General features: G+C 40.0%; 1 protein-coding gene across 5 annotated transcripts in view; it reads right to left on the reverse strand.

Annotated features, from left to right (window-relative positions):
• The window catches only part of LOC124594971 (lysophosphatidylserine lipase ABHD12), a 92725-nt gene that overhangs the window by 16120 nt on the left and 51265 nt on the right, over window positions 1-25340 (reverse strand). For all 5 annotated transcript variants that reach the window (XM_047133495.1, XM_047133492.1, XM_047133496.1 and 2 more), the window contains 5 exons: window positions 17708-17904; window positions 11568-11700; window positions 11314-11431; window positions 11061-11222; window positions 7815-7942 (listed from right to left, as the gene is read on the reverse strand). In XM_047133495.1, the coding sequence (XP_046989451.1) occupies window positions 7815-7942; window positions 11061-11222; window positions 11314-11431; window positions 11568-11700; window positions 17708-17904 (738 nt within the window). The remainder of the gene's footprint in view (window positions 1-7814; window positions 7943-11060; window positions 11223-11313; window positions 11432-11567; window positions 11701-17707; window positions 17905-25340) is intronic.

Raw genomic sequence — 25340 nt, forward strand, 5'->3', positions numbered from 1 at the left:
GCACCAACATACTTAAAAATGGCAGCAAACAACTGTCTTTTTTTCCATCTTCATAATAAATATTATTTTTTCATGTATGGAGTACAGATGTTGGAGGAACCCTTGGAGACAGAGTAAAACCATGAGACTGAACTGTAGAAGTGTCACCAACTTATCACCAAAATAATGTTGGTTATAAAATAGGTGAGGGAAGCACTCACTCCTTAGACTCTTCCATACGATTAGCCACCACAGGAGACGAAAGCATTCTCATTCTGACACCATCCCATTGTTAAAAAAAAGTCCTTGTTAAACAACAACTATGTCAAGAAGAGAATATGTTCCAACAAAGCTGTAATGTCAGCCTCAAACCTACTGCCAATGAGATATGTCAAGTCCACCAGAAGTGCATTTGTAAGAAGTGAAACGACCTCAAAACTGACCAATAAGTCACTGCTTTCCAGTTTAAGTGACTTGAGTCTGATGAAATCACTATAATTTCTGATATGATATGGGCATTTGCCTGCAAAGGATTTGAGTACAGATGCCAGGTGTCTGGCCATACCATACGTTGCTGCTCCAATATTGCTTACTATAGGACATAAAAGCACACTTTCTTTGTAGGCCTTGGGCAGTCCACACAGCATAGCTGGAAATGAACTATTTGGTCTCAGACTCTTGAAGGCTTCCATTGGCAGAGAGCTGTTAAGACAGAAGTTCTGCTGTTTTTCCCATCACTCTATTACTAGGACCCTTATCCGTTTTGCGATACATTTAGTCACACAATAAAACATTGACCTTATTAATATAGTCCTCCTGTGGCATGAGCACATTAGCATTACCTTGACATGGGGAAATTAAAATGTGTTTCTTTCAGTGGCTTGTTCTTTGTTTCTCTTCCGCGTGTTCCTACAAATATTTCCATAAAGTTCCATTTGGCCTACAATTGCTCTACTTTCATGAGGGGCCTCTCAAGTGGTGGAAGTTTAATTATAATTACTCTTATAATGACAACTTTTTATTATTTTCCTAGACATCTACAGCTATACTCTGCAACCCATCTCACTGTGAGCAGTGGACAGTACTTTTAAGTACTACTACATATTTCCACTTCTCCCTGTTCCATCTGTGAATGCTGCGAGGGAGAACAACTGCACCTGTTCAAATTTCTCTGGTTTTCCCTTCATATTCATTTTTCTTAATGTATAAGTATAAGTGACAAAAAGAATATTATAAAAAAGATACATTGCTGCTCATAATAAAGGTGACACTATGAGTTGCACACAAGCATGATGAAAAGTCGTAATGCCTGCTACATTTGGCTGCTCTGACCAAACTGATGAAGCTGCCAAAAATAGCTGTTATGTGTGTGTCTGATGTGCTTCCTTGTGTGAATGTGTGTGCATTCTCCTTTCTGAAGGAGGCTTTGGTTGAAAGCTCAAACGTGTAACAGCTTTTTGTCGCTTCTGTCTGCAACTCAATGTGTCGTCTTTATGGAGAGTAGCAATCTATTATATTCATAATACTGCTGATATCCCAACCTGGACTTTCCATTGTTTGGGAGAAGTGATGTGTTGTTTGAATCTTCCATGATGTGTAATACTGCTCTTGTTGAGTCACTCCCTGGTGTTTGATCAACACCTCCATGGTATTCTCATGATGGGGTCATTCCATGTCAACTCACACACATTTCCCTAATGAACATTGGTAAAGGTTAACATTCCTCAAAGCAATACTGGCCGACATATACGGTAGTCATTTGTTTGACTATGCACGACTTTGTGCAGAGTGAGTGTAAACTTCTGGCAACTTTGAACTGTTGTATGTCAGGCAATGTTTGTTGAAGGGAATGAAATTTGTACAGCTTTACTTGTTTTGTTACGAATAATAATAGGAAGAATTTTACAAGTGATATTCAGCCAGAAAATTTTAGGCAAAATCGTCCAAAAAATTTGTTCCCAAAAACAAGTGTCAAAGTTTGGTTTCTTATATCATGAGGACTAAAGGTGAACATGAAATTTGGCATGTAGTACCCTACCAACACAAGTTCTCAATCATAAAGTTTCATTTATGTACCACTTTCCAATTCTGAATAAATTACATGCAAAGTCGAAGACTTTGCAAAAAGGTAAAAAATATGGTATTTTAGATCTGATTTTGCAAAAAAACTGTGTTCTATAAAACTCTCCAAACTGGGCTCATGGTTTGAATTGCAAAACAAAGTGTACTTGATTACCCAACATGAGTTTACAATGCTAGATAATTTGAACCAAATTTGGGCACATAAAATCGTGGTATGAATAAAAGATAAACTTTGGATTCTTATATCCTGTGGAGGCAACACATGCTGAACATGAAACTTAATAAACATTAGCTCGATAGCACAAGGATGTGGAATACAAAATTTCATTCACATACTATTTTCCAGTAATTCAATTTTGTCAAATATAGACATGGTTGGAGACCGTGGCTATTACCTAAAATAAATTGTTGATAGCGTACAGCAACCAGCCATAAATTGGTTTTGGGTTACGTTATTCCAAACGTATCATTACCGGCTTCGGGTTTTTTCGTTCACGACATACAGTATATTACAAGTCTACAGACGATACCATGCTAACGTTTGGTTTACAGTAACTATTGTTACATGCCTGAAAAAACTGTTCAATGATGAATTGTACATTAATAAATTCGAAACCAGTAACAGTACTTTTTGAATAAAGTAACCCAAAACCAATTTGTGGCTGTTTGCAATACACCATCAACAATTTATCTACAAATTTGTCAAAAAGGCAAATAAGGTATATTTGACACTTCTTTTACAAATAGTTTTCTATTCAGCTTCAAAACCAGTCTCATTTGAAATAATGTGTTTTAATCCTGACCCCCCCCCCCCCCCACTAACAGTGGATTTAATTTCCAACATGAGCTAACAATACTACATAAATTGAGGCAAAGTAACCAGAAAAATTGTGCTGAAAATAAAGTTGTAACTTTGGCTTCTTATATCTCATTGACTAAAGACATGATAAACATGGAACTTCGGATACAGCAACTTAGCAATATAAGGTTTTCCAATATAAAATATTATTCATGTACTGCTTCCCAAATTTCTAGAAAATCAGTTCACACACAATTTCTGTAAAAACTACAAAATCAGCCCATACTCGATAATCAAACACACCTCGTTTTGCGGTTCAAACCATGGTCTTCCTAATGTGCCCAGTTTATAGTGTTTTTACAGGACAGAGTTTGTTGCAAACTCAAGTAAAAAATAATGCATTTTTGACGTTTTTACAAAATCTTCAATTTTCAACTTAATTTATTCAGAATTGGAGAGTAGCAGATAAATGAAACTTTACATTTGAGAACTTATGTTGTTTACATACCAAGTTCTCATACCATTAGTCTCCATGATATACGAAGCCAAAATGACATATTTTAGGTGCCAGTTTTTTCGGGCGATTTTGCCTAAAATTTTCTGGCTGGATACCACTAGTAAAATCCTTTTCATCATCATCATCATCATCATCATCATCATTTATGAGAATGCATAAAGTTGTACAAGATCACAAAATTTCATTTCTTTCGACTGTTGCCAGAGATATACAACTCAAAGTTGCTAGAAACTGACACTCGCTCTGTGCAAAGTCACACATAGAATCAAACAAATGACTATATCTTTGCCAGCCATGTAGGGAAAGAGGTGCTACTGATTTAACAGGTATTTTATTCTTGTCATCACCAGATGAGGTAGTCAGCTCTATATCATTTATTGACTTATACATCATATGTCTTGAATGAGAATGATGTCTTTTCCTTGGAGGCATGTTGGCATTCAATGGAGTTGCCTGTGCAGCACCCAGATCCAGACCACTCCAAAGACACGATTGCACTCACCTTATATAGCCACTCTGGGCTCAGAAAAATTCACGACAGGGTGCAGCGCCTACCCTGTATGCGGATGGTAAGATCTCTAGTAGCCCACGTATGGGTGAGGGCTGCAATCAGTTAAGGTCGCACACAAAAAATTGATATATGACTCATGCCTCTTTATCCAGTGGAGCGTACAACACAGAGCATCCCAGAGTGCCCCAGAGAGCTTGGTTCAAGATGCTGGAACTGGCGGTCATTTGTGCATGAGGTGTGCTTGTGTGTGTGAATGATGTGTGCCTCTCTTTTACTGATGAAGGCTGTGGCCGAAAGCTTTATGTTAAGTGTCTTTAAATTGTGCCTGTCTGCAACTTGACATGTCTTCTTTACGGTAAGTAGTAATCTGTCTTTCCCTACACTGCTGATATTCCTACCTGGAGTTTCCATTGTTTGATATATCTTGGCTAGTAATGCTTTGATGAATGATAAATTTGAAAATGTTCATTGGGGACCTGTGTGCATGTTTACATAAAATTTCAATGAAATTTGTAATGGTCAAGCAGGAAAATTTTCCAAAATTAGTTGATTTGACATGGAATGACCAGATTACTAAATGAAGCTGTGATAGAAATTCTTAGTCCCTCTAGAATAATAACTATTTCCTCCATTAATCTTAACTTCTTAGAGAGCCCCACTGAGGAGGAATACTTAAGAATCAGTTGAATAAGGAGTTGTTAAGTTGAAATGACTTCTACCACCCCTCTAATATGCCTAAACTAAGAACACATAACTTCTCTGCTTGGTAATGCTGCAGTGAATCACACTGTTAGAATATCTAGCACCCCTGTAGAAAGATGTATCTGTTCACCGTGTTGCAAAAAATAACGAACGTCACCAACTTGGACCCAAAATTTGGGAAGCCAAGCTCTGCCTGTTACAAGCCAGGACAAAGTGAGGAGCGAGAGAGAAGTAACACCTCTTTAAAAAAACCTTGGTCCAACTGGCCCACCTGGTAGTACCATGTGATGGCCCCTACCAGGAGCGACAGGTGAAGATGGTCAATGGTTCTTAAGGCACAGGAGGACAAAGTCCCAGCTGTGGACAAGGCGGAGAAACTATCTTCATCCAGCAGCATCTGTACCTCAGTGAGGCAGCTGCAAAAAGGCAACTGTTCTCCAGAGGAGCTGCTTGTCCCTGCTACTTGGCAGCAAGTATAAAATGCCTCTAGCATAACATCAAATGAGCATGTCTGCTCGAATATTGGGTATGAATGCTACGGCATACCCTACAAGCGACTCACATTCCCGTCAGCTGGGAAACATGAGAAATGGATAAGAGCTGGATGATCTGGGCTAAAGAAGTTAGTTCATCTATGAATTGCTACTGTCAACAATGGCACCATGTCTGGAAGGAGCCAGGCATTAGCTGAAACCTTGAAAAACCGGCACATTAATACTGCATGTATGCACGAAAAGAAATGGAAATAGGTGAAGGTCCAGGAGATCGGTTATGGATTCAAACTGTACCATAACAGCACAAACAGCATTCGTAATGGCGTAGGCATTGTGACTAGCAATAAGTGTCAGGACAGAGTCACAAAAGTATACAGAATCTCCGACTGACTCAGGAGTGTAAAATTCGCATCTGGCACATCTACAGTTCGAACTGTGTCCTGCTAGGTGCCTCAAGCCGGATGCTCTTATGAAGAGAAGGATGAATTTTTGACAGCATTAGATACACATCTACAAACTATTGACCCCGAACAATATCTGATAATAGTTGGTCGTGCAGAATCAGCAAAAAATGGATATGACCAATGTCATGGTGGAAATGGATATGGCACTGTCAGTGAGGCTGGGATACTGATTCTGGATTTTGTCCGAGCACATGAGCTTGTGGTGCCCAACACATTCTTCAAGAAGGGACATGCACATCTGATAACCTACACAAGTGGTGTGCACGACATTCAAATTGATTATCTACTTACAAGAAGGACACAACCTGAAGCTGGTAACTGACATAAAAGTCATCTCCTCAGAATAAATTGCTTCCAGCATTGGTCTCTCTTGATGGACCTCAAGTTGAATATCCACAACCGAAATCATCCCCAAATCATTAGAGTGCAGGGAGTCAAATGGTGGCGTATGTCAGAATGCGTAGCTCAGCTCACCACTGCTCTTAAGGCCATTGATATGGATACAGACCAGGCAGTATTAAGCATATGGGACAGCATTACTAGCCAAGCCCACTGTGCAGTGAACAACATTCTTGGCAGGATGAAACCAGGCAAACAAGCAATCAATAACGAAGTCTGGTGGTGAAATGAAAACGTTCAAACATCTGTGAGGGAGAAGAAGAAGGTTTTCTAAGTATGGTTCCAGTCCCACACAAATGAAAATCTGCAACATTCCAAGACACAAAAATTGACTACCGAGAGAGCAATTGCGGCAGCCACATTATTTTACTATCATGTGTATGATGAACTGGATGCACCAGAGGAAGTAAATAAATTTATCAACTCACCAAAGCACACCATCGAGCCACCCAGGACATTGGTCATGTCAAACATAAAGAACGAAGACCATCAACTCCTTCGAGACCCTCTCAGCATTCTCCACAGATAAAGTGACTACTTGTCCAAAAATTTTTGCTATCCTCCAATACTAAGTGCTGATATGGATGCTGGACCTGTGCTACCAATTAAGATGTCAAGCAAGCAGTCAAAAAGATGAAGAATGGGAAGGCTACTGGCCCTGATGAATCGCAGCTAATGTATGGAAGATCCTTGGCCACAAAGGTGCCACAATTCTTACTACCCTCTTCAACAGAATCACTGGTGAGGATATAGTCCCAGGACAACTAGTGTCACACCGACAATCTGGTAGCAAAAAGGTGATGTGACAGAATGCTCACAGTATTGACTAATTCAACTGCTTTGTCACATGATGAAGATCTTTGAGTGTGTTATAGATTCTAGGCTCAGTGCAACTGTTTCTATCACCCCAAATCAATGGAGGTTTATCAAAGGAAGTGGAACCACATATGCCATCCATACCGCTTTGTTACTTATTGAGACACAACTTGAGAAGACCAAGGATACTCACATGTAATTCCTAGGTCTGGAAAGGTCTTCAACCATGTCCCACATCAGCTTATTTGGCATGCATTACAATCTCTCAATGTCCCTGAAGCCTATGTCCAATGGGTCCAACTGCTTTATCAAAATGTCTCCAGCAATGTCCGATATATGCAGTGGGAACATCACCCCCTTTCACTATCCATGTCAGAGTACATCAAGGTTCAGCACTGTCACCTCTAGTTTTTACCCTCTGTACATACATTGTGACACACGACCTACAGTACCCCACCCTTGGTCACTTCTACATGTTGACGATGTTTTACTGGCAAGCGAACACCATTAAGATCTCCAGGAACAGACGCAGCAATGGAATCAATGACTAGGCAAATTTGGCCTCCGTCTGAATATGCAGAAGACAGAATGCATGGAGTGTGGTATTCAGACTGATGAGATCATCAAAGTCAGTGGAGAGGACCTGAAGAAAGTGGAGCAATTGATTTGACAATGCAACAAACGTCAACGTTCGACAGCGACTTTGAGTTGCACTCATCTCAGACGAACTATGGAAAAGCAGGTTAAGATGGTACATGGACGCTTCGTGCGCAGTGAAGCAGACTTGGTGGCAAGAGCAACTACACACCTGGACACAAATGGCAGACAGCCTAGTGGTACACCCGAGACACGGATGGGCCGTATCAAGAGGAATATGGAGTTCTTCAGTGCCAACTATGAAGATGCCGTTGACAGACCCAAATGGAGACAGAGGTGTCAGCAAGTGGACCTTGCTAGTGCAGGTTAACACTATGAAGAAGAATTACCAAAAATATATCCCCCCCCCCCCCCCCCAGGATTCACACATTACAAAGTATTTTTAAATACTTACTGAATAATGTCAGGCAATTCAGGAGCTCTACAAATATACTTGTGTCCATATCGGTACTTATCTTCAAATATCACAAATTCAACAGAAGCAGCATCTTTGGGCCGTGTTTGTTCAAGACTTTTGTAGAGCTGAAATAAATTTAAAACGAAGTTTTATTATTGCTATCTGCTTCCTGCAATGTATTTTTTTTTCAGAAGTGATTCATTCTAGTTTAGGTTGGTCCAGCAGTTATTGAGAAATGACCACAGTATTTCACAGTAATAGCATAATTCATTAGTCACAATTCTTCACAAACTATTTTAATTATGAAAGTGTAAACAAGATGCAATAGGTGAAAAATAAACCTACAACTAAATAGCAAATGAAACCATATGGTTCCAGAAATCTTTTCAAGTCTCAAACATCTATGATGTATACGTGTAAATCGGGGAATACCAAGTGGCAAGAGGCATGAACAGGAATCTGGACTGAGAAAGGAGGTATGATATGGTAGTCCATGCATTTGTGCAAAGCCACTGTGCCAGAGTGGTGTAGTGCTTAGCGCATTTGCTAGTGAGCAGGAGACATGGGTTCGAATCCTGGACTTGGTGCAAATTTTCATTTGTCACTTCAGTCTGCAAATATAGTACAACTAAACACATCTTTCCCATCAAGGATAAAATGAACTTACAGTTATAAAAAGAGGTTACCTTCAGTCTCACTGCATTATCTGTATTACTAAACTAGCTATATAACCAAGGAATATTCACTTGCCTTAGAAATTCGTTACTTATGAAATTATATAATTTAGCAATTTATATAGATTTTTGTGAAGAATGTTTAATATACCATTCACAACAAAGTAATCGGTGATGGACCACAACTCTGCAGGACAATGGTGGTTATGTACTTATTGAAGGAATCCCTCTAGTGTTGCCTTACGAGATTTATTGTAAAACCATATAAATGCTAAACCAAGAAAAGCCAGAATGGGAGTTTATATGTACAACTTCCAATAACTAACTTAGTTTTATGCCGTTCCTGGATTGGGCGATGAAGAGCATAGTCATTTTATGTTTCACATCTTCATGAAATTGTATTGGATTTGATGCAAGCTTCTTTTAAAAGTTTTCAATAAGCATTTACTGCTAACTTAGTAATTCTGGTTTGGCTGGATCCTTTACCATAGAATAACAGTTATACATAGGATTTCTACCAAGCAACACAAAAATATGTACAGTCATGAAGTACACACAGGAACCAATTCCACTTAACATGATGATGAAATAATTTAAGTAGGATAGAATACCGGAAGTGCAGATAAAGTCGAGGAAAAGAAGCCATCGATGATTCAAGAAATATTTGAGCTTTAGTTAGGAATTAAAATAAGGTGAAGCTCCAACAGGCTGAATCAGAATGGATGAAAAAGAAGATATTGAGAAAGGTATGATTATATGAAATATCCACACAACATATAGGGGTATTAAACATAAATTCAGAAAAGTAAAAATAACAAGCAGACTGACGTAAGCAAATAATGCTCTCTACATTAACATAATTATACTGGTTTCAGATATTCATACATAAATGAGGAAAAAGTTTCTAAAATTGTGCATCTGGAGCATAGCATAATATGGAAGTGAAATGTGGACCATTGGAAATCAGGAGAACAATAAACTGTAGTCATTTGAAATGTGTTGGTACAGAAATAATGTAAAAAATTAAGTGGACAAATATAGATAAGTACAAAATGAAAAATTACTAGTAAAAATATCTTAGGAAATAAAGCTATGAAAAACTGTTAGTAGAAGAATGGACAGGTTAATGGGATGTATGCTATAGCACACAATAATAGTTTGGTGCTGGGAGGAGTAAAAGTGGAAAATATAATATGTAGACAAGGATTAGAAATGGAATAAAAAATGGAGGATGTTGATTTTATTGTTTCGCCTTTTCTGAGCTAGGTTAATTGCTGCTACTTATTTATTATTTAATTTTCTGAAACTTCTGCTTCTGTTAAGGCAAGAGCTATGTCTGTAAGTTTCCGCCAGTACAGGCAACTTAAAATGAAATGAGAATTTTGATGCAATCGTCTGATGCTTCCAACATATGGCTACTTATGCATTTTTATTAGTTTATGCAGTGTGAAATAACTTATACTACCATTGCACCAATACTGGAAAATCCAGGATGGAAAATTGGCAATATTATGAAAAGGACAGTTGCTACTCACCGTATAGCAGAGATGCTGGGTCGCAGATAGGCACAACAAAAACACTGTCAGACGAAGCTTTCAGGCAAACAGACCTTCATCAGAAGTGTGTACACACACACGCACGCGCGCACACACACGCGCGCACACACACACACACACACACACACACACACAAACACACAATCTGACCTTGACAGCGACAGACAGTGATCACTGTGTGTGTGTGTGTGTGTGTGTGTGTGTGTGTGTGTGTGTGTGTGTAATTCATATGAGGGCCTGTTTGGCTGAAAGCTTTGTTTGACAGTCTTTTTGTTGTGCTTGTATGTGACTTGGCATCTCCACTGAACGGTAAGTAGCAACTATCCATTCCATGATATTGTAATTGCAACAATAAAACTGTCACCATGTGATGCAACTTTTCTGATACAACAATGTTTTAAATGTACACTGTCTGGAAAAAGAAGAAGAAGAAGAATCGCCCAGAAGGGGAGGAGGAAACTAAATGCACCAGCTGGACAGGTAGTCTGAACTAGTTGTATTTGAAAGGAAGTAATCTCAACACAGACGAGGTAGAAGAAATCAAGAAGTATTAATGCATTTCTGAAATATTTCATTATTAGACCTACAATTACACCAAAACTTTTACATTGCAACGTGGTTTTGATGCACTATTCATGTTTTCTCCAAGAAAACCAATCTCCATATGGTACAAAAAAGGAAAAAAGAACTGAGATTGAGTAGTGATGAGCAGCCTGTGACATTTAAGTGTGTGTCACATTCTATTAATATGAGATGTTATGGAAAACCAATCCCATGGAAAATCTAAAGAAAGGTTTAACATCAACAAATGCTTCACTTTACTTTTAATAATAAATGTTTGAATGACTGAGTGACAAGTAACACATTCCATTCGAAAAATTTTATCAGAACATGTAACTACTGCTATTGGCTAGAAACATGGTAAATCACAAATGAGACAATATTATGATTAAGGCACATTTTCTGATTCCTAGTATACATTATTGTAATTAAGATATGACATACGTACTAACCCTTTGGCCCAGAATGAAGGGAACAACGACATCATCCTGGGCATGCAGAATGAGAATAGGGCAATGAACATTCACCAAGTGCTTATCCGAAGCAAACAACAGATCGTTTTGCTCTATTGGATCAATGAAAAAGAAATCAAACCATGGTAACTGGTTGAAAAGCTGAAACAGAGATTCTTATTTAAGCAAAATATATGGAAGGGCTTCAAATATGAAACTGTAATCAATAATTGATGTAAATCTGTAATTTTACCCTTGCAAATGGATGTTCCTTTATTTCATCTCTCAAATTATTGAAAGGAGATTCCAGGATAAGTCCAGATGGACTCTTTCCTTCTTGTGCCAACAGATCTAACACATGTGATGACACTCTAAAACAAAAATGGGAGACATTTCTTACAAATAAGCACTGGCATCTTACCATTACATCCTATGATTAAGGCATAATAGCATTTCTTTTTAAATCTATAGTTTCATAATAAAAATAACATATTATGAAGTAGTTACCCTGTTCCTAAAGAATGACCCCACACAAACAATGGAGATCCTTTGGCATGCTCCTCCACCCATCTGTACATAAATTTTCCATCGGACACAACACCTGTCTCCGATGGTGACACAGGACTTGAATCAGCATAACCTGTGTATCACAATAAGCGTGACGGTAAACAACATCTGAATGACACAGAATGTGACACAAAAATATGTTGTGATGAAATAGGAAGGATCTTTCCAAATAATTCACATCAAGGCTACCATTCTTTTTTCATTTAGAGAGAACTTTATGTCACTGACAGAGTGCTGCGTATTACAATATAACACTCCAGCTGAGATAATGTTAACTCACTTTGTAGAAAATAGCGCAATGTAGTCCCATAAATTCAAGTGATGTTTGCTGTTGTAAAAGAATTCATCTGATAACACACTTGCTGGCTTCAAAGATACGGAGAGTCTGAAGGGGAATAACAACGCATAGGTAAGGTCATGAATTTTATGTGCTCAATTTACAACTATTTTCAGTTGAAGCGTAAAAGCAAATTGTAATTGTCGTGAAAACAATGCCTTGCACATTTAACCATCATATGGCTGAGAATTAGAGAGAGAGAGAGAGAGAGAGAGAATGCGCACACGGGACAAGAGGAGGAAGTGTGGCGGAAGGAGGCAGTACGTGATCTGTTGTGTTGATGGTGTGGTCCTAGTCCTAAATCTGGTTTGATATAGCTTTCAATGCACTTCTATCATAGCCCTACTACAAACAGCAAATACGCATTATTGTGGCCAAGAGAGACACGAAGCCCACACCTACCACAGTAGTACAAGTTTATACGCCAACTAGCTATGCAGATGACGAAGAGATTCATGAAATGTATGATGAGATACAAGAAAAAAAAAAGAAAAAATATATTGCGATAGTGAAGGGAGACGAAAATTTAATAGTCACTGGTGACTGGAATTCGATAGTAGGAAAAGGAAGAGAAGGAAACGTAGTAGGTGAATATGGAATGGGCGTAAGAAATGAAAGAGGAAGCTGCATGGTAGAATTTTGCACAGAGCACAACTTAATCATAGCTAACACTTGGTTCAAGAATCATAAAAAAAGGTTGTATACATGGAAGAATCCTGGAGATACTAGAAAGTATCAGACAGATTAAATAATGGGAAGACAGAGATTTGGGAACTAGGTTTTAAACTGTATGACATTTCCAGGGGCAGATGTGGACTCTGACCACAAGCTATTGGTTATGAACTGTAGATTAAAACTGAAGAAACTGCAAAGAAGTGGGAATTTAAGGAGATGGGACCTGGATAAACTGACTAAACCAGAGGTTGTACAGAGTTTCAGGGAGAGCATTAGCAAACGATTGACAAGAATGGGGGAAAGAAATACAGTAGAAGAATAATGTGTAGCTATGAAAGATGAAATAGTTAAGGCAGCAGAGGATCAAGTAGGTAAAAAGATGGGGGCTAGTAGGAATCCTTGGGTAACAGAAGATATATTGAATTTAATTGATGAAAGGAGAAGATATAAAAATGCAGTAAATGAAGCAGGCAAAAAGGAATACAAACGTCTCAAAAATGAGATCGACAGGAAGTGCAAAATGGCTAAGCAGTGATGGATAGAGGACAAAGTAAGGATGTAGAGGTGTATATCACTACGGGTAAGATAGATACTGCCTACAGGAAAATTAAAGGGGCGTTTGGAGAAGAGAGAACCACTTGTATGAACATCAAGAGCTCAGATGGAAACCCAGTTCTAAGCAAAGAAGGGAAAGCAGAAAGGTGGGAGGAGTATATAGAGGGTCTATACAAGGGTGATGTACTTGAGGACAATATTATGGAAATGGAAGAGGATGTAGATGAAGAGGAAATGGGAGATATCATACTTCGTGAAGAGTTTGACAGAGCACTAAAAGACCTAAGTCAAAACTAGGCCCTGGCAGTAGACAACATTCCATTAGAACTACTGATAGCCTTGAGAGAGTCAGCCCTGACAAAACTCTACCATCTGGTGAGCAAGATGTATGAGACAGGTGAAACACACTCAGACTTCAAGAAGAATATAATAATTCCAATACCAAAGAAAGCAGGTGTCGATATATGTGAAAATTAACAAACTATCAGTTTAATAAGCCAGGGCTGCAAAATACTAACATGAATTCTTTACAGACAAATGGAAGAACTGGTAGAGCCCAACTTTGGAGAAAATCAGTTTGGATTCCGTAGAAATGTTGGAACACGTGAGGCAAAACTGATCCTACGACTTGTCTTAGAAGATAGATTAAGGGAAGTCAAACCTATGTTTGTAACAGTTGTACACTCAGAGAAAGCTTTTGATAATGTTGACTAGAAGGGAGATGGAGAGCAAAAAAAGAGAGGACCAGAGAATGTGGAACGACTTGTGGGTGCGCAACAGACAGCAACATACCACGAGGGTGAGGGGAGGCAATTTGCGAGGATGTAATAGGAACTGGGGAGTGCAAATAGTTGGGTGGAAGGTGTGGTGGTAGTATATTACTGTATTTTGAGGCCAGGATGGCTTTGGGAGTGCAGAATGTGTTTTAAGGATAGCTCCCATCTGCACAGTTCAGGAAAGCTGGTGGTGGAGGGGAGGATCCAGATAGTGCATGTTGTGAAGCAGCCATTGAAATCAAGCTTGTTCTGTTCAATTGCATGTTGTGTCACAAGGTGGTCCACTTCACTTTTGGCCAGTCTGGCAATGGCCATTCTTCCTGGTGGATAGATGGTTGGTATCATGCCAATATAAGAAGCTGAGCACTGACTGGAGAGAGTTGGTATATAACATGGTTGCTTTCACAGGTGGCCTGGCCTCTGATGGGGTAGGATAAGCCTATGACAGGACTGGATTAGAAAGTGCTGGTTGGGTGGATTGGGAAGGCCTCACACCTGGCTGTTCCACAGGGATACGATCCCTGTGGCAAGGGGTTGGGATTGAGAGTGGGACTGGGATGGACTAGGATGTTGCGGAGGTTGTGTGGGAACAAAACACCACTTTAGGAAGGGAGGGAAGGATCTTGGGTAGGAAGCCTTAATTTCAAGGCACAATCATAGATAATCAAAGCCCTGATAAAGGATGAGGTTCAGTAGTCCCAGACCAAAGTGATATTGGGTGATGAAGGGAATGCTGCTTTGTAGCTGGTTCTTAGGGGTGGTGGGAGTACTGGAGGGGTCTATGGGGATATGGCAAGAAAACCTTTTTGCGGACTAGGTCTGAGGGACAGCGCCTGCCCATTGAGGTCTTTGGAAGGCTTCAGCATACTGGGCAAAGGAGCTCCTGTCACTGCAGATATGTTACCCCTGGGTGGTCAGTACGTACGGAATGCATTTTTTTGGTGTGGAAGGGATGGCACATGTCGAAATGCAGGTACTGTTGGTGGATTTAACTTGGACAGAGGTGTGTATGGAGCCATCAGAAGCATGTGAATGTCCAGGAAGATGGCAATGGGCGACGAGGTCCACGTAAAGTGGATGGAAGAGGTGGTGTTAAGCTTGTGTGGGAATGAGGATCGGGCACCTTGGCCCTGAGTCAAGATAATGATGAGATCATCAACAAATTTGAAACAGAGCAGGAATTTGGGAGGCTAAGAAGGTCTCCTCTATGCATCCTGTAAACAGGTTGGCTCAGAAGGGTGCCATGTGGGTGCCTATAGCCCTGCTGCAGATTTGTTTGTGTACCTCCCCTTCAAATGGAATGTAAGTTGTGTGTTAGCATATAGTTGGCGTAAGAGGAATGAGATAGTGGATCTGGAGTCTGAATTACATTGGGAGAGATAGTGTTCAATAATGGCAAGACCTTGTTCATGAAAAATGTGTGTCTAGGAAAACGGTGACGACAATTACGATTACAGATCCAGGAGGCGAATGTGTGGCGATTGTGATGAGTCGGTGAAGGTAGTGGTTGGTATCTTTGATGTGAGAGGCTAGATTTTGGGCAAGAAGTTGGAAGTGTTGGTCGATGAGGGCTGAAATTCTTTCAGGGGGTGATCCTTGTCACCCTCCAGGAATGCTTTACCTCCAGCTTGATCTCACCATCCTTCCCCAGGTCCCTTCCTAAGAACATCAGCCTTTCAGAAAAAGACAGGACAACCATACACAGCCTCAAAACAGATCCTGAACTAATCAACTTATCTGCAAAATAAGGTTCCACCACTGTCGTCATAAATTGTGGTGACTACCTGGCGGAAGGCCTCCGCCAACTGTGACTTCACCATTTAGAACCTCTGCCATTGTGATCCCATCCTAGAAGCCCAATATAACCTCTAATCCCTACTTAAAACCTTAGGCCCTTCCCAGAACCTCTCCCCTGAATCCATTTTCCTCTCCTCACCCCTATGACACACCGCACACCCACTTTCTACATGCTCTCTAAAAACCACAAACCCACCAGTTCTGGATGCCCCATTGCAGCTGGTTATTGTGCTCCTAATGACTACCAACCAGCTGCCCACCAGGATGGATGGCCACCACAAAACTATGACCAACAGCAAAGTGGATCACCCAGTGGCACAACATTTAGCTGAGTGTAACATGCTTGATTCGAATAGCTGCTTCACAACCCAGCTGTATCCTCTACTCCATCACCAGTTTTTTTGAACTGTGCACATGGAAGTTATCCTTACAAGACATTCTCCACTCCCAAAATCATCCCAGCCTCCCCCTACAGTAACCTACTGTCCCCACACCCTTGACCCAACTGTTTCCACCTCCTCTATCCTCCCACCACCTCATAATTTGCCCTACATCACCCTCATTGTGTGCTGCTCTCTGCTTTTGCACTCAGCAGTCATTTTCCCTTCACTGCTCCTTTCTTTTCCACTCTTCATTTTGACCCTTCTCCCTCATCCACAGCCTGCTGACACTGCTCTTGGCAGCCCTGTCCTGTCACCTCTCATCCCTGCAAACTCTGCCAGGGAGGCCTGATTCCTCTTCCCCTGGCTGTACCCTGCTACCCCCTCCATTTCCCCTCCCTACCCCACTCGAAAGTGTTGCACTTATTCATGTAAGTTTCATACAAAATTTGTGTTCAGCATTGTTCCTATACTGTTCAGCAATGCTTATATTACAGCAAGTTAATGACTGTTCCCCGAAGCAGGTGTGGTGTGCAACAGACACAACATTTCTCTCTATCCATCTCTCTCTCTCAAGTTCCTGAAATGAATTTCCACCCTGCAGTGGAACGTGCATTGATTTGAACTTCCTAGAAGATTAAAATTGTATGCTGGACCAAGACTCAAATCCAAGTCCTTCGCCTTTTGTGGGCAATTGCATCACCATCTGAGTTATCCAAGCAGGATTCACAACTCGCCCTCACATCTTCATTTCACCAGTATCTCTTGTCCTACCATCCAAATTTCAGCCTGGAAGCAATCCCCTATGCAAGGCTGTTCCATCAAGAGTGCCTGCCAGCAGGCAACTGGGCACCCACAGACGCAAGAGGGCAGGGGCAGGCAAACGGCTAACACACAGGAAGTCATGCAGCCAGGATGCAGCTGCCCGTGGGCAGGTGAGGGATGTCTGTGAGTGTCTTCATCGTATGGGGCAACACTGGAACATATCCTAGGCTATGATTAAGCCATTCCTCTGCATTATCATTTCTTCTAAGAGTTGTAGTCCCATAAGGTGTGCAGCAGAACTTCTGCTAAGGTTGGAGAGGCTGGTGGAAGCAAAGCTATGAGGGTGAGTCATGCTTGGCAAGCTCAGTCGGCAGAGTACTATCCAGCAAAAAGCAAAGTTCCGATTTGTATCCCAGTCCAGCACACAGTCTTCATCTGGTAGGAAGTTTAAGCTTTTATATTGTTTTAGAATGAACTACTTAATCCATCTCATTGTGCGAACAAACAATTGAAACATGGAATCTGGACCACAGCTGAACTTTGCATTATTTCACACACACTGTTTCAGAACAGAGAAAACACAAACTGCGTCAGGAAACAAATCCTAAAACAGTACTTCAGGTAATGGCCAAACTATAAAAAAAGTTCGTTTCCAGTGATTCTAATAAGCCACTGCAAGGGAAGAATTAATTGTATAAACTATTTAAATAAATAAGTGGTTTAATTGTAAAATCTTTTTTTGCATTAACTTAAGTCATCAAGATCTGTAAATAAAATCTACTTAACAATACTTACTTCTGTAGTCAAAACTAATAACATGATAATTAAGGTTCCTCAGCATCTTGTACAGCTCAACACGATGTGGACTTGCTCTAGACCCAGAATTTCCATGCATGTACAGTATGATTGGCTCACCACGTGTCAGTGACTTCTCAAAAAACTCGTCATCAGCAGTTTTTGATTCATTGATGAGAGATTTGGGTAATGTATGCCTGAAAGAGAGACCAAACGTTCTATAAACTGCTGGCAGTGACTTCTTATTACTGCTAAGGAAATTGAATTTTGTCTGTTGATACTTCTTGTTACTAACATCACTATGCATGTAACTTGCCCTTCTTCCTCCACAAAAGTAACTTCATTTCAAGATGGTATGGAAAGAAATGGAGTATTAGTGATGATCAGTCTTTGCATGACTGTGTATGGTACCAATACATTCCAAAAAGTCATGCGTGTAAAAAAAAAAAAAAAAAAAAAAAAAAAAAAAAAAAAAAAAAAAAGTTTTTAAGGGGGTCTTATCTCAGGTTCCATTGATCACAGAGATAAGAGGACAAGTGTTTTGTATAGCCCTTGGCCTAGCGACCATTTCTATTCCTATCAGAAGAAAGAATTGTAGCTATATTACAACATAGAGTCAAAATTTAAACATTACACACTTTTTCCAGTCCAAGCAAATTGGTTGATTCCTTTGCATTAGTTGTGGTCTAGGGTGGGCCTTAGGTGGCTTCTGAAAGCACCATTTGCTTATGGCCTGTTCCTGAAAACACTCTGAGAAATCATGATTTTTGGACACCGAAAGTACAGACTGTGGGGATGACCCCTCATATAATTTTTATTCATGGCGTATTGTTGAAATTTCTTTAGATGATGTTCTCATGGAACCTTGAAACATTTTTTGGTATCATTATCTGGTGTTGAGATCCACAGGTTAAAAGTTAAGAGTACAGCATGCACGTAAAATATGGATGTAATATCTGGTCTGAGTTTAAATGTAGTTTCAACTGACATAGTGAATACACGGCAAGCGTTTAGGGGCCACTGGAAGGGTTCTGAGGTCACCACACTATGTTTTTAATCGCTATTTTTTCCATCAATAAAACTTTGTCTCTGTATAATGGACAATTCACATCTATACAGGCTGTCTCGAACTGGAAATTATTCAATGATGTCACCTGGTGGTGTAAGCACTGTACAAAAAATTATTTTGTCATACAACATTCTTTGTACTTCAACATTAAACATGGTGTTTTTGGTAAGCTGTAGGATAGCCTAAAAATGCTATGCATTTTTATGTACAGTAGTGTAAGAAGGACTTGTAAAGGTTGGGAGACGATTCTGTGTTAATCTTATATCATGCATACTTATCTGTTGTTTGTATGTGTCAAAAGTATGTAAATGAATGTAAGTATATAAATAAACTGTCAAAACTTTATGGCCTAGACAATTCATTTAACAAGTATAAACAACTAACCCTCCTGCAAGGTGACGATTATGATGTTTTGGTTTGTGGGGCACTCAACTGCACAGTCATCATTGCCCTTACACATTCCCAATCTGTACACAGGCCAATTTTGCCATATTCATGAATGAAAACTGAATGATGATGACAACACAAACGATCCGTACCCGGGCAGTAAAAATCCCCAACCTGGCTGGGAATCAAACACGGGACCTCTTGATCCAAAGGTAGCACAGGGAAAAGAAGCAAACCAGCTGAAGAAGGCTCCTGCTGGAGCACAATAAAGGCAAATATGCTTTTCTTTGGAAAAAAAAAACCTGACAAAAGTGAGAGAGAGTGATGATGGAAGAGAGAGGAAGTGGTGTGACTTCGTGTGTGTGTGTGTGTGTGTGTGTGTGTGTGTGTGTGTGTGTGTGTGTGTGTGTGCGTGAGAGAGAGAGAGAGAGAGAGAGAGAGAGAGAGAGAGAGAGGGGGGGGGGGGGGGGACAGACGAAGTCTTGGCTATGATAATGCATTCACTTTGCTGCTCATATTAGCTGACCCGCATTCCTATTTTCTTATTCATTGACCCTATTTCATTTTGTAATTATAACCCTGTACTCACCAAACCAGTAGTCCTGTTCATCCTGGCACCAAATTCACTAATTCTCACTATATCTAACTTCAACCTACACATTTCCCTTCCAAAGTTTTCTAATCTTCCTGCCCGATTAAGGGATCTAACATTCCATATCCAACCCCTACAGTGCCAGCTTTGTTTTTCCTGATGATGAAAGCCTCCTGAATAGGCCCCACCCAGAGATCCAAATGGGGAGCTATTTTACCTCCTGACTATTTTACCCAAGAGCTTGCCATGATCATTTAACAGCGCAGAAAAGCTGTATGTACACAGGAAAAATAACAGCTGTACTTTCCCCTTGCTTTCAACTACTTGCAATACCAACACAGCAAGGCCATGATGTTTTATGTTCCAAGGTCAAATCAGTCAATCACCCAGGCTTTTGTCCCAGCAATTACTGAAAAGGCTGCTCCCTTCTACAGGAAACACCCATTTGTCTGGTCTCTGCTATCATTGTACCTATGGTACAATAATCTGTATCGCTGAGGCATGCAAGCCACCCCATCACGGCAAGGTCCATGGTTCATGAGGGAATAAAAAATATTTAACAGTAATTTTAAATAAGTGTGGTGTAAGCTAAAGTCCAAGAAATTCAATTAAAAAAACCTATTTACCAAGAACCTCAATGCTACAGAAATTTCAATCCCATCCAAAGGTCTCACTTTCAGTCCTACATCCGAGTTTTAGCATGCTGGACTCATCACAGACCTACTCTGCTTCTCCTGATCCCTACAGTGGAAACCCTTCTTTGCTACCAATCCCTCCAACAAAAACCAAACTAATCCAACATTGAACCTTGCTTCTCCCAGTCCATACCACCATCCATCCATCCAGAAGCCTCCTTCTAACCACCCCAATTACGTTCCAAGAATTCCTTACTCACACAGGTCACTTCTCAAGAACACAAACCTCACAACAAAAGAACAGCCTGATTTAATGAGCCTCGCTGCAGACAACGGCTCCACCAGTGCCTTGACGAATCGTACCGACATCTCAGAAGTCCTATACGACCTTAAACTCTTATTTAAACACTTAGGCCTGCCCCAAATCCCCCCCCCCCCTCCCCCTAATCCAAATCTGTCCTCCCCCCCCCCCCCCCCCCCATTACTGTGTTTTCATTGAAAGAATTTCTGTTACCATCTAACATCTCCAAAAAATTGCTTGTAGCCTAGCCTCTCATATTGTGGTATGAACCACTTTCCGTCACTGACTCTCGACCATCACCACTCAATTACCATGTAGATCCCTGATCCCTGCTTGTTATTGTTGACGCCACTGCCCTATACACCAACATCCCTTATGCCCGTGATCTTGCTGCTACTGACCACCACCTCTCCCAAAGTCCACCAGATTCCAAACCCACAACTTCATTCCTTATACATCCACACACACTACTATTTCTCTTTCAGGAGAAGATACACAAACAACTCATTGGCATGGTCATGGGTGCCGCATGGCACCACCTTATGCTGATCTGTTTACGGGCCATCTAAAGGGAGTCATCCTAGCCTCCCAAAACCCCAAACACCTTCAGGTTCATTGTGACATTTTCATGATCTGGATCCAGGGCAAAGGCCCCCCATCCTCATTCCTCCAGTGTTAAATACCTTCTGTCCCATTCACTTCACCTGGTCCTCCTAAGCCCAATGTGCAACCTTCCTGAATGATGACCTTCACCTTCTGATGATTCCATCCATACCTCTGTTCACATCAAGCCCTCTAACTTTCAACAATCCCTGCAATTTCAGAGCTATCATCCCTTGCATACCAAAAAGTCACTCCCATATAGTCTGAGGCCTTCAGAAAAGCACTATATACCAAACCTAGTCTGCAAACAGTTTTTCAGTACCATATTCTCACACAACCCTAATCCTCCCACCAACCCTTAGAACCTAGCTGCAAAGGAGCACCCCCCTCATCACTGAATATCATCCTGGATTGGAGTAACTTAATAACAACCTTTTCCAGGGCTTTGAATTTCTATCGTAATACCCGGAAATGAGAGACAGCCTACCTAGAATACTTGCCAGCTCTCCTGAAGTGGTATTCTGCCACCCACCAACCTACACAATATCCTTCTCTATCTCTATGCTGCTCTCATCTCCTTGACATAGGGATCATATCCCTGTTGAAGATTTAGATGCAAGACCTGGCCAATCCACACACCCAGCAGTCTCCTCTAGTCCTGTCACAGGCTTATCCTATCCCATTACATGGAGTGCCACTTGTGATAGCAGCCACACTATACACTAGCTCTGCTGCAATATATGTGGCGTAACACAACACACACACATATCTAATACCAACTAATGTAAATCCACCCGATGATGGGTGTTTAAACCTTCAAAACGAGTCGTGGAAAAAATAAAACCGTGACTGGTAACAGTAAACTTGTTGTTTCATTTAATGTCAGTAACAGTCACGGTAAAGCCTAACCTAAAAATGTTCGCATTTAAACATGAACAATAAATGTTCAAAAATGTCTCCGCCAAGTTCAATGCATTTAGCTGCATGTGTATGAACACATTTTGTTGCTCGTTTCAATTTCACAGGGTTGTTCTTAATTTCGTTTACTGCGTTCATAATGTGAGCAGGTAATTCCTCAAATGTATTGAATTTGTCCTCATTAACTACGTCTTTCATCCATCCCCATACACAAAAATCCATGGGTGTTAAATCAGGTGATCTGGGAGGCCACAGATGTGTAGCACCACAATCAATCCATTTCTAGGAAAAACGTTTATTTAAATGTGTAGTAACAGCATTGGTGAGATGTGGAGGCACATCATCATGTTGAAAATACATTTGCAATTGTGTAGCAAGTGAAACATCTTCGAGCAAGTGTGCCATTTCTTCTTGAAGAAACTGTAAGTACTTCTCACCAGTTAGACGTCCTGGGAAAATGAATGGTCCAATGAAACGTGTGCTGATTATACCACACCACACATTTATGCTAAATCACTGCTGGAAATTGCGTTGCACTGTTGCATGTGGGTTTTTTTCAAGACCATTTGCACTCGTTATGTAAATTGTTATACCATCTCGAGTAAACTGTGCCTCGTCAGCAAATAAAATGTATTTGCGTAACTGCTGACTGTTATTTAACCAGGTGCACAACTCTAAGCGAAGGGCAGGATCTCCCGGATGTAAATGATGCACTTTTTGTTTATGGTAAGGATACATATTATTGTACTTCAGTGTACGCCATACCTTAGATTGTGAAATGCCTAATCGTTGAGAGATACGTCACGTATTGGTACCCGTACCAAATTGAACAGCATCCATAATATCTTCATCATTGTTCTCATCATGAATCAAGTGCTCGTACTGATTATAAATGCTATGTAGAAAACCTGACTCCCGTACCATTCAAAATACTCCACTAATGGTTCGTGCATGTGGAACCCTTTGAGTTGGATAACGTATGCGATATTTGTTAACTGCAGCCATAGCATTACCACCACATTTGCCATAAATAAACACCATATCGATATATTCCCCCGTCGTAAATTTGAAAGGCATCCCTATTTCATAAATAATCTACAAACTACAACAGTTACTATACGGTTTCACTTAAATACACTGTTGTTGTCATATTCTTTCACTGAACAATACACAAAACTAACTTGTTTCAAGGTTATGAAATGACTGAAACAACTCACTAACCGTTGTCAATAATGACGTAAATGTTTCTACATTCTTAATGGAAAGCAAACAAATTTACTTGTATAATAATCCTTGCTTCTCTGGATGTTCTGGAAAACTACGATTCATCAGACCAATAACAAGAAAATCAATGGAAATCGTGCTTTACTTTAACCTTGTACAGTTTTGTGATGACTTCATATTATCAAAGTTGCTAAATTTCAGGCAAAATCTTTTACTAGCCGTAACTTCATAACTAAACATTTGCGGACCTATGTTTCTTTCGTTTTACTTGTAGAATAACATATTAAAATATTTGCAGATATCCGTGAATAACCCTGTATATGTTCTAGAAAAACCTGTACTGTAATCAGCTGTACAAGTCTTCACACAGTCAGCTACGGTCTTGTGGAAAGAAGCAGTTAGCCACTATTGAGGAGCTGAAGAATACGTGAGTTTGAGTCGTAGATGATTGTTGTGTTACTGCACGTAGGTCGAGACACGTTTACATGTGTCGCAATTGATACTTTGCTAGAAGAATTTGGTACTGATTATCAAAGACAGTTGAAGGTTTTTCATGAATTTTGTTCAAAACGTTTCAGAAGCTCATATTGATTGGATTTAGATTTTTAAATGCAAGTTAGATAATGCAAAACAATATTACGGCACAATTAGCAGAACAATTTGGCTTGTTTTATTTGGAAGGAGTTCTTTGTAATTTTATTTTGTACTTTAACTGTGGTCAAGCGATCTTCGAGTGACAGGCTTAGTGTAGCATTGTCGGCGCGCTGTGTTAGTTCGAAGATTAGTATTTGTGCATTGTAGGTACAACCATAGAGATTTTAATGTCCATAATTGTGTCTGATGGGGACCGGTTTTGTTGCCTGTGATAGTCCATTATACATGCCAAAAGACTGGGGTATCGCGTATAGTTTGGAAATTTAGGGATAAGCACACGCAAAGGTAGTTGAGCATTAGCTATTTGTGTAGATTTGTGGAGGACAGTGTTACTGCGAGGTTGTAACTTGCGGCACACTGTTGAGTATTTAGTAATTGAGTGTCATTCAAGTTTTTCTTGGTTGCAGGATCAAGCACAAGAAAAAACGGACTGAAAGTGAACTGTGATTACCAGTGTATTTAGCCCATTCTCACTGTTAGTGTGACAATTATAGAGATTCCTTGCCCTAGATGAACCATTTGGAGATGGAAAATCCAACTGATACCATTATTCTAGTAATAAGTTATGAGTCACATTCAGTAAGATTTGTAGTGGGTATGTGTATCTGAAGTGGTTGAGTTTTTTAATCAGCTGGAAAGTGGTAGCCACGTCACGAGGTTTTATTGTGTGTGTGTGTGTGTGTGTGTGTGTGTGTGTGTGTATGTGTGTGTGTGTGTGCACATTTTATCTTGTTCATTATGGGGATTAGATTTGTGGTCACTCGCTCACATCAATATTTGACCATGTAAAGATCCGAATCATTTTAAAGAGCTAAAATAAACTGGTTTGTTAAAATTAAAACAAAGTCCCCGTATTCTCATTTTATCCATTATTCCACATAAAGTGAAGGAGAATAATCCAATTTTGAACCTCAAAAAGTGGAAAAAGTGTTGAAAGTTTAGAGATATGACTTATAACAAGTAGAGCAAGCATGTTGAAGTCAGTGATATAATATAAATAAATGTTGAGTCTTTAAAAAGAAAGCAGGAAGTATTTTTATCAAAGTTTAACAACACAAAGTTTACTATTTCCATAATTTCTTGAAAGGTAACATCGGAGTTAGAGTTAAAAAATATTTTTGTTGAGACTTATAAACCAATGTGCATATTTCCACAGTATCAATACACCTTTGGCCTGAGATGTCATCTGTTTTATAAAAATAGTTAATTACAGAACTTTTATACATTTTGGAATGTGTAAGTGCTGTAAT

This window comes from Schistocerca americana, chromosome 2 (genome assembly GCF_021461395.2).
Source record: "Schistocerca americana isolate TAMUIC-IGC-003095 chromosome 2, iqSchAmer2.1, whole genome shotgun sequence".
NCBI classification, from domain to species: Eukaryota; Metazoa; Arthropoda; class Insecta; order Orthoptera; family Acrididae; genus Schistocerca; species Schistocerca americana.